Consider the following 12,186-nt stretch of genomic DNA (forward strand, 5'->3'; position numbering starts at 1 on the left):
CGAAAAACTTTACCAGTCTGTCCCTCAAAGGAGTGAGGGAACCTCCATGACTGAGGGTTTGAGCAGTGATTTCTTCTTCTAAATTAGTTGTATGAGAAGGATGAGAAGAAACTGGCTCTTCTTTTCTCTTGAAAATAGCATAAATCCTTGAATGAAATTACATGCTTTCTCCTCTCCTGAAGACTGCATTTCAGTTTTACCACTGAGACTATTTCTGATGGAATGAGGCCTAACAGTTCTTATTAGACTTCTCTTCTTGATGTTTGGGGCTTTGCTACAAAAAATGGCCACTGAGACTTACATCGCTTAGAACACATTAGATTACAAACAGCAGAGTACTCTAACCCTGTCCGTTCCATCAATGACGGTAGACCTGGGTTCAGAAGCTGTGATCAGAGACTCAAAACCATCACCGAAGGGTATCTTTTTCTGTTTATGCTTTCTCCACGTCTACTTTATTTTCACCTGGCAGGACCTTTTGGTTGGAAGATGGCGGTCCAAAGTCCAGGAGTTCCTTGGTTTTTCTTCCCATAAAATATGCTGGTGATATTCCTTCACATTTTTGGGTTGCTTTTAAATGCTCCTGGATTTCTTGAGCACAGGCAGAAACAGGAGGTTGCCTTTGAAGCTCTCTTGGAATATGAAACAAACAAAAACTCTCCCCGAAGCCCCCAGCGTTGGCCCAAATTGTGCCATGCGCATTGCCAACCAGTAACTGCAGCAGGGAATGGAACTATGCTAAGTTATTTAGGTTGGAATTTTGCTAATTTGCTTACACTGGAACCACATTCTATAGTAGACAGCTAGGCCAGGGATGTGACGCTAAGCAGCAGGGTGGCTGTTTACCCAGATAAGGGGGAGTAGATACAGGGGAGGCTACAGAATCTGGCACAAATACAGAGTGTGGCAGATGACGTCATGGAAACCTTTACCCTCAAGTTACAACTGCCTTCTTCCGCTGGACAGCTCTATTTGTAATAATGTACAGTAATCGCGTATCTGCAACTAAGTCTATCTTCTTGTTTCCATGCAAATCTGGCCTCCAAAGGCTCCTTCTTGCCTTCATGGTGTAGGCTGCATTTTTCAGTGTTACTCTGGCTATGTCTTCTTTCCTCACTGTTTCTTCTGCCGGGGCCTTACTGGTCGTTACTGAATTCACTAACCCCAAAGAGTCAAACCCTGGCTGATATTGGAGAAAACCTTACTTTGATATCCGGAGAGAAATTGAGGTTTAATTATTTTGTCGTCTTTCTATTTCGTTCGGGGTTCTTCAGGCCAAGTTCAGTACTTGCGCCAAGACTGTGGCTGTGCGACAGAACCTACCTGGGCCGTCTCTAAAACGAAGGGACTGGCTTGATCCATTACAAAAACTCTTCTTGCGGTGCGATCCGGTAGTCTTGATTGGAAATCGGATAACAAGAGAGGACTGCAGACGTGGAAGCTTGAGTGAGTGGAGTGTTTGGGAACCTGAACCCCACGATGCTTTGTGTGGTTTGAGGGAGGTCTTGCCTCTTCTGCATTCCGCCCACCAATGAATTTGACTACCCGTACCTACTCCAAGAGCCCGCCAAGGTGGCCGGTCTCTCTTCCCCACGCACTCGTCTTCCGCGGCGAGCCCTGCGCAGCCTACTGCGGCCGGAGCCTCCGGGCCAAGCCAAGTGTGGCGTCCGGCGTCCAGCGCGGCTTGCTCCGGAAAGCCTTTCAGGATTCTTGCGGCCTCGGGCTAGGTGGCCTCGGCAGCGGATCCAGATGCGCCCGCTGTTGCGTCTCCGCCGCTCGGCTTCGGCAAGAGAGGCCAGAGCAGAACGGGCTGGGGGAGGCGCCACGGCGGCTGCCGCCTATCTCCCGAGGGCCCGACCAGGCTTCCTCGCAGGCGGCCCGGCCCTGCCTCACGGGGTGCCTGCGCGTGCCTCCCGCCCCTCCCCACCCGCTCCGGTACGCCTCACCCCACCGCCGGCTTTGTCCGCCAGCCGCGCGGCGGCCCCTCCCCGTTCCCGTCGGCTCCTCCCCGCCCCCTCCGCTGGCCCCACTTCCTCGGCGCAGGCGGCGGGAGCGGGACGGGGACGAAGGGGTTAACCCGGGGCTCTTCCCGGCGCGGAGGGATCCGGAGCCGAGCCGAGCGCGGTGCTGAGGCTGCCTCAGCGAAAAAAATGTCCGCCTGAGGAGACCCACAAGTTCTATTCGGGGGGACCGCCAGCCCACCCCGGGAGGAAGGGGCGGCCAGGCCCGAAAGCCGCCTCTCCGGCCCGGATCCGAGAGCTCGCGCGGGGCAAAGTGAGCCGAACCGCCGGGCGGTGCAAGGGGAAGCCCGAGCCAGCTCTCCCGGCCAAAGTGAACTTTAATCGAGGAGGTTGGATGCGGAGACGGGGCGGCAGGTAATTGCGGGCCGGCGAGCGGGAGGGGGACGCCGTGGTGGGGCTGGGGGCTGCGGGGCGCCGCTGTGTCCCGGCCGGAGCAGAGGCGCCGCCGGCCCGCGCCCCAACTCCGCAGCCTTTTGTACAGAAGCGAACCCGGGGTCCCCTCCAAGTTGGGGAGCAGAGTGGGGGTGGAGGCGAGAGTCGCGGACGGCCAGGCCCGCGGGCGGCGCGCTCGGCCTGCGCGTCCGGCTCACCGCTCGGCAGGGGCTCCCGAGCGCGCGGGAGAGCGGGCTCTTCGGCTACCGAGCCAGGCTCATTGTTAAGCAGCTCCAGGGTCGGCCGTCCGCAGGCAGGGCAGCAAAAGTGGGAGGAGGCCGAACCGGGGGAGGAGGACGCCGGGCGAGAGCGGGACTAGTTGTCGCTGTTTCTGTTTTCTTTTTAAAAACGCCTCTGGGACGCGCGGGGGATGCTTTCCGACCCCCGGGGCCCGCGGGGGACGTCCGGGAGGCGGCGGCAATAGACGCGGGCCTGCGAGCGGCGCGTTCCCTGCAACTTGTCAGTTCTATTGTTGCAGAGCCAGTGAGTCACTTCGCTACTCCCCTCGCCGCCGTTCCGCTCTCTGGATGCCCAATCGTCCCTCACCCCGCCCCTCGAGACCCCCGCCCCGGCCTGGCCCCGCGCGTCGGGCACCCGGCGGCGGCGGCGCGGGGTAGGGGGCGCCGGGGAGGGGGCAGGACGGGCTCGGAAACTTGCGGGAGAGGTGGCGAGTTGCGGGAGCCCCCGCCTCGCTCCCGGGCCGGGCCGGGCAACGCGTGGATTCACGGACCCGTGCGGGCGCCCGGCTCTCTTGCCCCCTGCCCGCGCGGCGGTGGGGAACGAGGAGGGTATTGGAAGTCAGTCTGGCGGTTTTCTTCTTCCTCTACGCCCCACTCCATCCCCGAACACACTTTGGGCCTCGGCGGTCTCTGGCTTGTCTCTTAGCAGAGCCTTTTTTCTCTGCCTTAGGACCTGTTAAAAGTGGCCGAAGATGAATCCCCAGCAGCAGCGCATGGCCGCTATAGGGACCGACAAGGAGCTGAGCGACCTGCTGGACTTCAGTGCGGTATGAGAGCTTTCCGCGGCATCTTGGGGTTCTGCTGAGGTTTACAGAAAAAGAAAAGGGGGAGAGCGACGTGGAGACTAAGCAGCGTGAACTCCATCTGCTTTGAGCAGTAGTTTTCAGGGCTGGAGTCCAGCTCCCCCAAGTTGGACACCTGAACTTTGATGTAATGTCTAGACTTACAGATTTAAAACTTTAATGCCAGAGGGGTCACTTGATTTAACCAGTGAAAAGGAGAACAACTTAATCTTGAGCTTTGGTTGAGTCACCCTCTGACCCTGATGGTTATTAGGGATTTTGAACTTCATATGAAAAAAGAAAATTGTTTTTTTCTTCAACGCTCCTAACCATTTCCTTTCCCAAGATGTGGTATAGTTTATGGTACCTGAACGAGATCAGTTACAAGAAGCTAGTCAAGGACTAAAATTTCCAGCCTTTTGGATTGAACCCTCCTAAGATAAATGTATATGGACTTTACACGTGTATATGTGTGTAAATGTATACATAAGAAGTGTATGTGTGTATATATATATATGTTTGAAATTTTTTTAACATAGGGAAAAATATCACCTGAAATCAGAGAGCCTATTGCCGTTATTTCTAATGGGTTGAATTCGTTTATTAACTGCTTTTACAAAATGAAGATCATTGACCAAAACTTACCATTTAAACTTAATAATCTTAGAATCTCTCATACAAGTGACTGGATTTTCAGAACAGAAAATAGCCAGTATTTCCAAATAGTGTGAGGAAATAGTATCACCAAGTGTGTTTGCCTTTCTGGATCTGAACGTATATCTCTATTTTTAACTTCTCTCTGAAATACAGTAACTAATTGATAACGCTTGATGAACTTCTGTTTGCAAGGAGTCTAGCAGAATTTCAGGACTAATAGAAACGTTTGGGTTATTTTGCAGATGTTTTCCCCACCTGTTAATAGTGGGAAAACCAGACCAACGACACTGGGCAGCAGTCAGTTCAGCGGATCAGGTAAGATCATGTCTAAAATCAGAAACTCATATGTTGGTGTTATGATACGTTTATGTAGAAAAATATGAAGTATTTTAATACTTTTCTTTATGCCATTCTTTAGCGTCTAGTTAAAACTATCAACAAAAACAACAAGCCCCAAATGTGGGCTGTAGCTCTAAGGATCCATTGACATTTCTTTGAGAATTTCAATGTGAATTAAAAAATTTTTCTTTTCTCTGAATTTTTAAGTTGAAAATCATCTTGTTTGAGTACAGGGGATTGTGTCATGCTTCTGTATTTAGAAAAGTACGAGAAGAAAATGCTCTTTGGTCTATGTGTGTTGTTTTTTTGTTTATATATATATGTGTGTGTATTTAAAAATTTTCCTAAGTTTTAGCCCTTTAGCATTATTAAACCTTTGGAAATAAAGACTTGGTAAAATAATATTACTTAAAATAGGCGTATGAAAACTGAAATTGAGTCAAGCAGTAATTAGTAAGACTTATTTTAAAAGATGGCTATTCCTTTGGAAGTCTGCAGGAAATTAACAGTTTTGTAGACAGTTATTTAAAATGTTGCAAATAAATGAATAGAAAGTTAGATTTACTTTCACATAACACAGACAACTGAATTCTGTCCTACATTCACATTACAGTAGGATAACATTGAGAATAAGTTAAATTCCTACTCTTACGGTAGTGCTTTGCTCTTTAAATTTATCTCCTGTATATTTATAACTACTCTGCTCCATTATTAACATTTATCCTGTATTTCTTAAGAATGCATTTTTCTCTTTATACTCATGATTTAAAAAAATAAATGTTTCAGAAGCAAGATTCATCGTAGTGTAGAAAAACTATAATTTTCTGTTTAACTTAGATTATTCCTAGTGCTCAGAGATGAGAAAAAAATAACGAAAGCCAAGACAGCATCATCCTAAGAAAACCAGCTGTCAAATCTGTAGGCTGAAACTCAATATATTTCTTTTTGACTGTTGCTTTTTTCTTTCCCCTAATAAAATGATAGTTAATTTCTTAAATGTAAAAGCAAAACATCAGAAATGGTTAATTTCATAACCAGTTTAACCCTTTATACCACTTTACATTAAAAAAAGTTTCTATCATACACTACTTGAATTTACTAAAATTCATTTTTAATTATGAAATTACAACTTAAAGGGAAAATATAGCATGTTTTACATCTCAAGTAAAATAAAAATGTTTTGGATTTTAAATATTTTAAAGACTAATATTCTTAATCAAAAGAATATCATAAAATGTCAGCCAAACCTCAGCTCTTCTCCCACCTCTGTCTGTTTATTGGTATTGCTTGGAAAGTCTTTGTTTTTTGGGGTTGGGGAGAGAAAATTATTTGTTAATATAGAAGACTGTTTTCTCTTTCTTTACTACTGTTTTGAGTACCTATCAATTTTTGCAGTTGATATACTCAAGAACTTTGAAACTAACTTTGTTGACTATGTAGTAGATGCTTAGTATATTTCATTAAATGAGTAATGATATTGCTGTTTCAGATTGGCTTGAATTGTAGAAAATATATGTAACAGACATTGATATCAGGGACATGAGCTTCAGAAATTTGCTATTAGAAATACTTTTCTGTTTTTGGAATAATGTCGACTATGTATTTTTTTTACTTTTTAAAATTAAAAAGTATGGTGACTTGACGTGTATTACTAGCATGGCACTGGAGCAGTTGTGGGTCCTTTTTGTAGCATGCATTATACAAAGAAAAAATTATTTTTCTACATTGTAGAAGTGTTCATAGTATTTGTTTCTTTGGAGCAGGAAATTTTAAGTTTTAAAACTGTTAGGTTTTGTATCCATTGAAAACAAACAAATATTTTTCTGTGTTTTTTTTTAAATTTCAGGAAAAAATTATAATTAAAAAAAGCTGTGACCTTTAGTAATTTTGAATGGATTTAGCTTTGGGGGAAGGGGAAATTGCAAAGCAATTATTTTATGTGAAAGTATACTGGTAGATATGGCCTTATAGCCGTTTCTTATCTTAAAGGAAATGTTTAAAAGAAATTGGTATGACAGTATTGTTTTATTTATGTATTTTATTGACACTTTAATAATCTTTTGTCCTGATGTCAAAGGATATGTAATGCATCCTAGTGACTGATTATTTGCAATGTATAAGGAGCTAAAGATCTGACTTTCCTTCTGAAGACATGACTTAAAGACTAATTACCTTGTTTTTGAAATAACATTTGTAAAATCCCAAGGCTTTGCCTCATGAAAACTGTAAGTGTGTAGTATAATTTCCCTTATTGATTGTCCTTTTTGATGCTGACTTAATTTCACTATAAATGCTATAGTATGTGATGTTATTTTAAAGTCTTATTCTGAATGGAAAATATAACTTGTATGATAGCTGACACTATCAAAAGTCACCGTGGAAAAAGTTAATGTATATTTTCTATTACTTATTTGTCTTGACAATAAGTAATATGTCAAAAAATATGGCAATAAAAATTAGTCATAATTTTTATTTTTTCAGCAAGGGTGTTAATTTTCTTTGCATTATAATAAGACCGAACTTGTCCACTTAATAGTGTAGAATCTCTGAGGTATTCTTATGGTGACCTTGAGCGAGGGGCTTCTTTCTGTAAGAGTCAAAGGTGAGGCACTTTATAGGACAACACGGTCCTATTAGAGGAAAGCGTGTTGAAAGGATTGACAAAGTGGAAATAGTTCGGTGTTTAAATCAACTCTCCCCTCCAACTTTAGGTTTTGAGTGTGTAGAACTAAATTGTGATATTGGGCTTAGATTTTAGTGGTTTAAATATTTACATGATAGCTGAAAGATTTCCTTTGTTAGTTTTTGAATCCAAGTCATAAGAGGTGTCCAAAGGAAGTGGGATACATTTGTTTTGTAAGCAACCTATACGTATTGAGTTTGTCTCTTATATTTCTATCTAGAAAGTTATTTTAGCTAGCAAGTAAAGCTTTCACTTTTCTTTGTTCAAATCAGACTTTTGTAACACTATAAATTTCTTCTTGCTGAAGATTTTTGGAAAGAATTATAAGAACTATTTTTCTAGCTCTTAATTTTTAAAAGGGATGCAAAATTTCATTTTTGGGGGGGTATTTTCATATGTACATAGAGATTTTTTGAAAATATCGATAATAGGGGCAGAAAAATGAATTCTCATTAAATTTCTCCTCAGTTTTGTAAATTAAACTTTGTGTTCTAAGATAATTGTAGATTCATACGCAGTTGTAAGAAACAGTACAGAGATCCCACTTGCACTCTACCATGCTTCTCACAGTGGTAATGTCTTGTAAAACTGTGGCACAACATCACAGCTAGGTTTCTGACAGTGATAAAGTCAAGATACAAGAGCAGTTTCATCATCACAAAGATTCCTGATGTCCTGATGTTTCCCTAATGTAGCTTTATCTGTTTTTAAAGTAATATGAAAAGAAAAAAAGGGAAAAATTAGTCAATACTTACTCACAGATTGCCACAGCATTATTCAAAATATCAAAAAAGAGAACACCAAAGTTTTACCAATGTATTTTTTAACTGAATTGTAAATATAAGTAGGAATGGTAATTTTAAATAAAGGCGAAACTAGATTTGGGTTTTTCACTTAAGGTATTATAAACTTATGAGTAGGGTATGTTTCATATTGTGTACCTATCAGTATTGAAATTTGTTGACTACAGTGTGTAGTAATACAGACTTACTCAAATTTAATACTGCTGTTTGGATAACTGAGTCATGTTAGACATTTGCTTCTGGCAAGCTGTAATGATCAGTTAAAGTAACTGCAGAGTCAACAGGCATATGAAGAAAAATACAATATTTTAGGATAAATATAGTCTATTGTTAAGCAGCTTATTTAAAGTAAAAGTTAAGTAGTAAAGGAGTTTTTTTTAGAGAATCTGTATATGAAAATATAATCTTCGAAAACAGAAAAATTAGATACAAGATTATAACCGTGAGTATTGTGTGTTTTTAGGAGTAGTTCCTATAGAGTTATTTTAAGTAGTCATGGCTTATAATGGATTTGAAAAGCAGTTTGATTAGGTCACAGTATTTTAGAGGCTTGGTTTTACAGTGAGCCATACTTTTGATTAATTATTATTTCTGTTTTCATTAACAGTTTAAATACAGATTCAACTTTCTTTTATGCTATCTTTTGGTTTGTGTTTTTATTTGAGTTTTAAAATCATTCTCTTGGATAGGAAAATTACTATTGTTATTTATTGTTATTGCTATTGCTATTGTAAAAAAGATGAAGATTGCTGTTGTTATTTAGTCACTGAGTCATGTCTGACTCTTTTGCGACCCCATGGACTGTAGCCTACCAGGCTTCTCTATCCATGTGATTTCCCAGGCAAGAATACTGGCGTGGGTTGCCATTTTCTTTTCCAGGGAATCTTCCCGACCCAGGGAGCTAACCTGGGGAGCAAATCTGTGTCTTCTGCATTAGCAGGTGGATTCTTTACCCCTGAGTCATCAGGGAAGCCCAAAGATGAAGATACTCAACTTTAAATTTAAACACAATTGTTTTCATTTTCACATTTTATATTTAATGGGGCTATATACAGTAATTTCTTTTTTTATATGTATATTCTTTTTCTTTTTTTAAATCATTTTTAAAAGTATTTATTTATTTGGGCATTGGGTCTTAGTTGCACCAAGTAGGGTCTTCCTTTGTTGTGGTGCACGGACTCTAGTTGTGGTACATGGGCTTCAGCGCACTCTGGCTCAGTAGTTGTGGCTCATAGGCTTAGCTGCTCTCTGGCTAGTTCCCAGACAAGGGATTGAACCTGGGTCCTCTGCATTGCAAGGCAGATTCTTAACCACTGGACCATCAGGGAAATCCCAGTAATTCCTTATTAAAGCCAAATAGTCTTTTTTGTTCTTGAACAATTGATAATCATATGTGGAATGTCATTGTCTGCCTAGTGTTGTCAAAGACTGGAATGACTTTCCACAAAAGAGTAAAATAACACTATTAGAAAAAGTCTCCTGGAAAAAAAAGTAGTTTCTGGACAGTTTGTGGGATAATTAAAAAAAAAAAAATTCATTTAATAGGACTGCTTTTGGGTATTGCTTGAATATGGTGTTTTGGAAAGGAATGTTGAAATTTGAATCTAATGCTTTTGTGCTTATAGAATAAAATGAAAAGAAGATGGACAGTTAACTATATCAGTTAGAAAGACTTTCTGCTTTGTTAAATAGTTGAGCCATATTTATCTTAGATTTATCAATTAAACCCATATATATTTAGTATTTGCACATCTTGGTATTCTCCTAGCTTTTGGGAAGGTGGCGAATGGAGAAGGATATAGAGAAAAGGGGGAGGCATTTCATTATCTAGATAGATAAGGCATAAAAATATAAGGCAGAAAAATATCTGTAACAAAAAATGTCAACAGTTGCACATCAGTGTAGGTTATATTGAGTCCATAAGAATAAGGATGTGTTGAGGAGTGAGGGGACTGGTTTAAAGATAAATCAGAAGTGTTAAATTTAGAGTTGACTTTAAAGGAGATACAAAAAATGAGTTAGAGAAGAGAAGACCTGTCCTCCCAAATGTCTTCTTTCTCATTAACAGAGATCTGGAAATGGGAGGCTTGGTTCAAGGGCCTGTGTATGTACAATTCAGGGAAAGAGAAACTGATTTTTATTGATGACAGCTCCTGTACTCCTAGAGGAGCTCATGTTAATAGACTGCATGGGTTCAAATCTAACCATTGCTGTTTATGAGCTGGTGATCTTGGGTACGTTTCTTACCCTTTTTATGCTTCTGTTTCTTAACCTGTAAAAGCCTCATGAGTTGTTACGAATGTTAACTGAGTTGATAGAAGTAAAGCTCTAGGAACAGTATCTGGCACATAGTGAACTGTGGTGAAGTGAATTGTTAGTGGTGATGCAATAAAATAAGGAAAGCATTTACTTACTCAGGAAGCTATTGTGCTAATCTCTGGTGTAAATTTGGACCTGGTATTAGTATAGGAAGTAGGAAGGAAAAATACCAGAAGAAAAGAAAGGATTGACAGAATTTGAAGGATTGGATTTCTATAGGTAAGAGAAATGACTTTTGCAGTTCTGGTAAAACTGGAAGATTGTTGTGCTGGAAGAAAAAAAAAGATGAAATGTTTTGAGCATTTTAAATTTCACATGGCCTGGGACTCTTGCTAATTTGGGGATTTATGAGAATAGAGTGCTGCAGGATGAGTTAAAGATTTTGGTTTTAAAAAAGCTATTTTCTGCCTATAAAATTAATACATAATCATCATTGAAAAAAAGTTAGAACAGAAAAAGTAATAGGTGGGGAAAGACATTCATTATTTTACTATCGACTAGATTTTACAGTTTATTTCCTTCTAGTCTTTTTTTCCCCTGTTGTATGTTTGCAACATTGTGAGCTTACTATTAGTTTCATTTCTTGTCCTGCTTTTTTATTTTGCATGATGTTATGAACATTATCTTATATTCTTAAACATTCTTCATTTAGTTCGGTCGCTCAGTTGTGTTCAACTCTTGGGACCCCATGGACTGCAGCACATCAGGCTTCCCCTACATCACCAACTCCTGGAGCTTGCTCATACTCATGTCCATTGATTTGGTGATGTCATCCAACTATCTCATCCTCTGTTGTCCCCTTCTCCTCCTGCCCTCAGTCTTTCTCAGCATCAGTGTCTTTTCCAATGAGTCAGTTCCTCACATCAGGTGGCCAAAGTATTGGAGCTTCAACTTCAGCATCAGTCCTTCCAGTGAATGTTCAAGACTGATTTCCTTTAGGGTTGACCGGATTGATCTCCTTGCAGTCCAAGGGACTCGCAAGAGTCTTCTCCAATACCACAGTTCAAAAGCATCAAAAAAGATTCTTCATAAACTCCCTTAAAAATTGTTGTATTATTACATGGGATGGATGCAGTGTAACTTATCAAATCATTTCTCATACTGCTTGATGCTTACAGAGTCTGTTGATTTGCTTCTTGGTATTATAAAAAATATGATAGTGAATACCTTTTTGTACATCCATACATTTTTATCTACACTTCAGTTTACTTTGGCTAGGAGGTGGAGATTTTGGGTTTTGTTCCTACAAGTAAAGCTAAGTGAGTGAATGTATACCCTAGGGAAAGGTCAAGGATTGATGTTAATGGTGGAGTTAAATATATAAAATTAGTTACTTTGGTTGATTATTTATTACTTTATAGATGGAGTGTTTGATGACATTTGGTGCAGATTTGTATTTGTATATAATTTGATTGTGTGGTGACTGGAGGGAATTCTTGTCATTCTCTGAGCTATGCTTGTTGTTGAAATGGAGTGGAATCTAGTTGGATTCTATACATTTCTGATATGTCTGCTGTTTGTTCTCTCTCTGTTTTTTGTTACTTTTGGATACAAAAGCATCCAAGTGTTACTCTGTGCATTCCATCTTTCAAGTTGTGTAAAGTTCTTCACTTTTTTCCTCTGATGGTGAAGGGAGTGGAGTGAGTTGGCATGATTATATTTAATGTAGAAAATGTGAGAGAGCCCTTGAATTCTTGGCATTTTATAGAAGAGGCAGTGGAGTATAGTGGGAAGAATTGGTCTCAGGAGCCAGATGACTGGATTGGAACTTATTAGCTGGGCCCTGGAAAAGTCATTTAAATGATCTGAGCATACTTTTTTCCTTTGTGAAGAGTGAATGATAATGCTTACCTTCAGAATCCATATGAGGATCAAATAAGATCTCTGTATATTGCTTACTACACTGCTGCT

General features: G+C 40.7%; 1 protein-coding gene across 10 annotated transcripts in view; it reads left to right on the forward strand.

Annotated features, from left to right (window-relative positions):
* The first annotated feature begins 2,112 nt into the window (after positions 1-2,112).
* The window catches only part of TCF12 (transcription factor 12), a 393,760-nt gene continuing 383,686 nt past the window's right edge, over positions 2,113-12,186 (forward strand). For 4 of the 10 annotated variants that reach the window (XM_086321160.1, XM_086321163.1, XM_086321164.1 and 1 more), the window contains exons 1-3: positions 2,113-2,375; positions 3,363-3,459; positions 4,374-4,446. In XM_086321160.1, the coding sequence (XP_086177286.1) occupies positions 3,385-3,459; positions 4,374-4,446 (148 nt within the window). In that variant the 5' untranslated portion in view covers positions 2,113-2,375; positions 3,363-3,384. Of the gene's footprint in view, positions 2,376-2,643; positions 2,937-3,180; positions 3,251-3,362; positions 3,460-4,373; positions 4,447-12,186 lie in introns of those variants that run through there. The other 6 variants (XM_086321162.1, XM_086321165.1, XM_086321167.1 and 3 more) reach the window with 4 other exon arrangements.

Source organism: Bos grunniens, chromosome 10, assembly GCF_055505025.1.
Source record: "Bos grunniens cultivar Pamir isolate PY7600 chromosome 10, Bosgru_T2T1.0, whole genome shotgun sequence".
Taxonomy (NCBI): domain Eukaryota; kingdom Metazoa; phylum Chordata; class Mammalia; order Artiodactyla; family Bovidae; genus Bos; species Bos grunniens.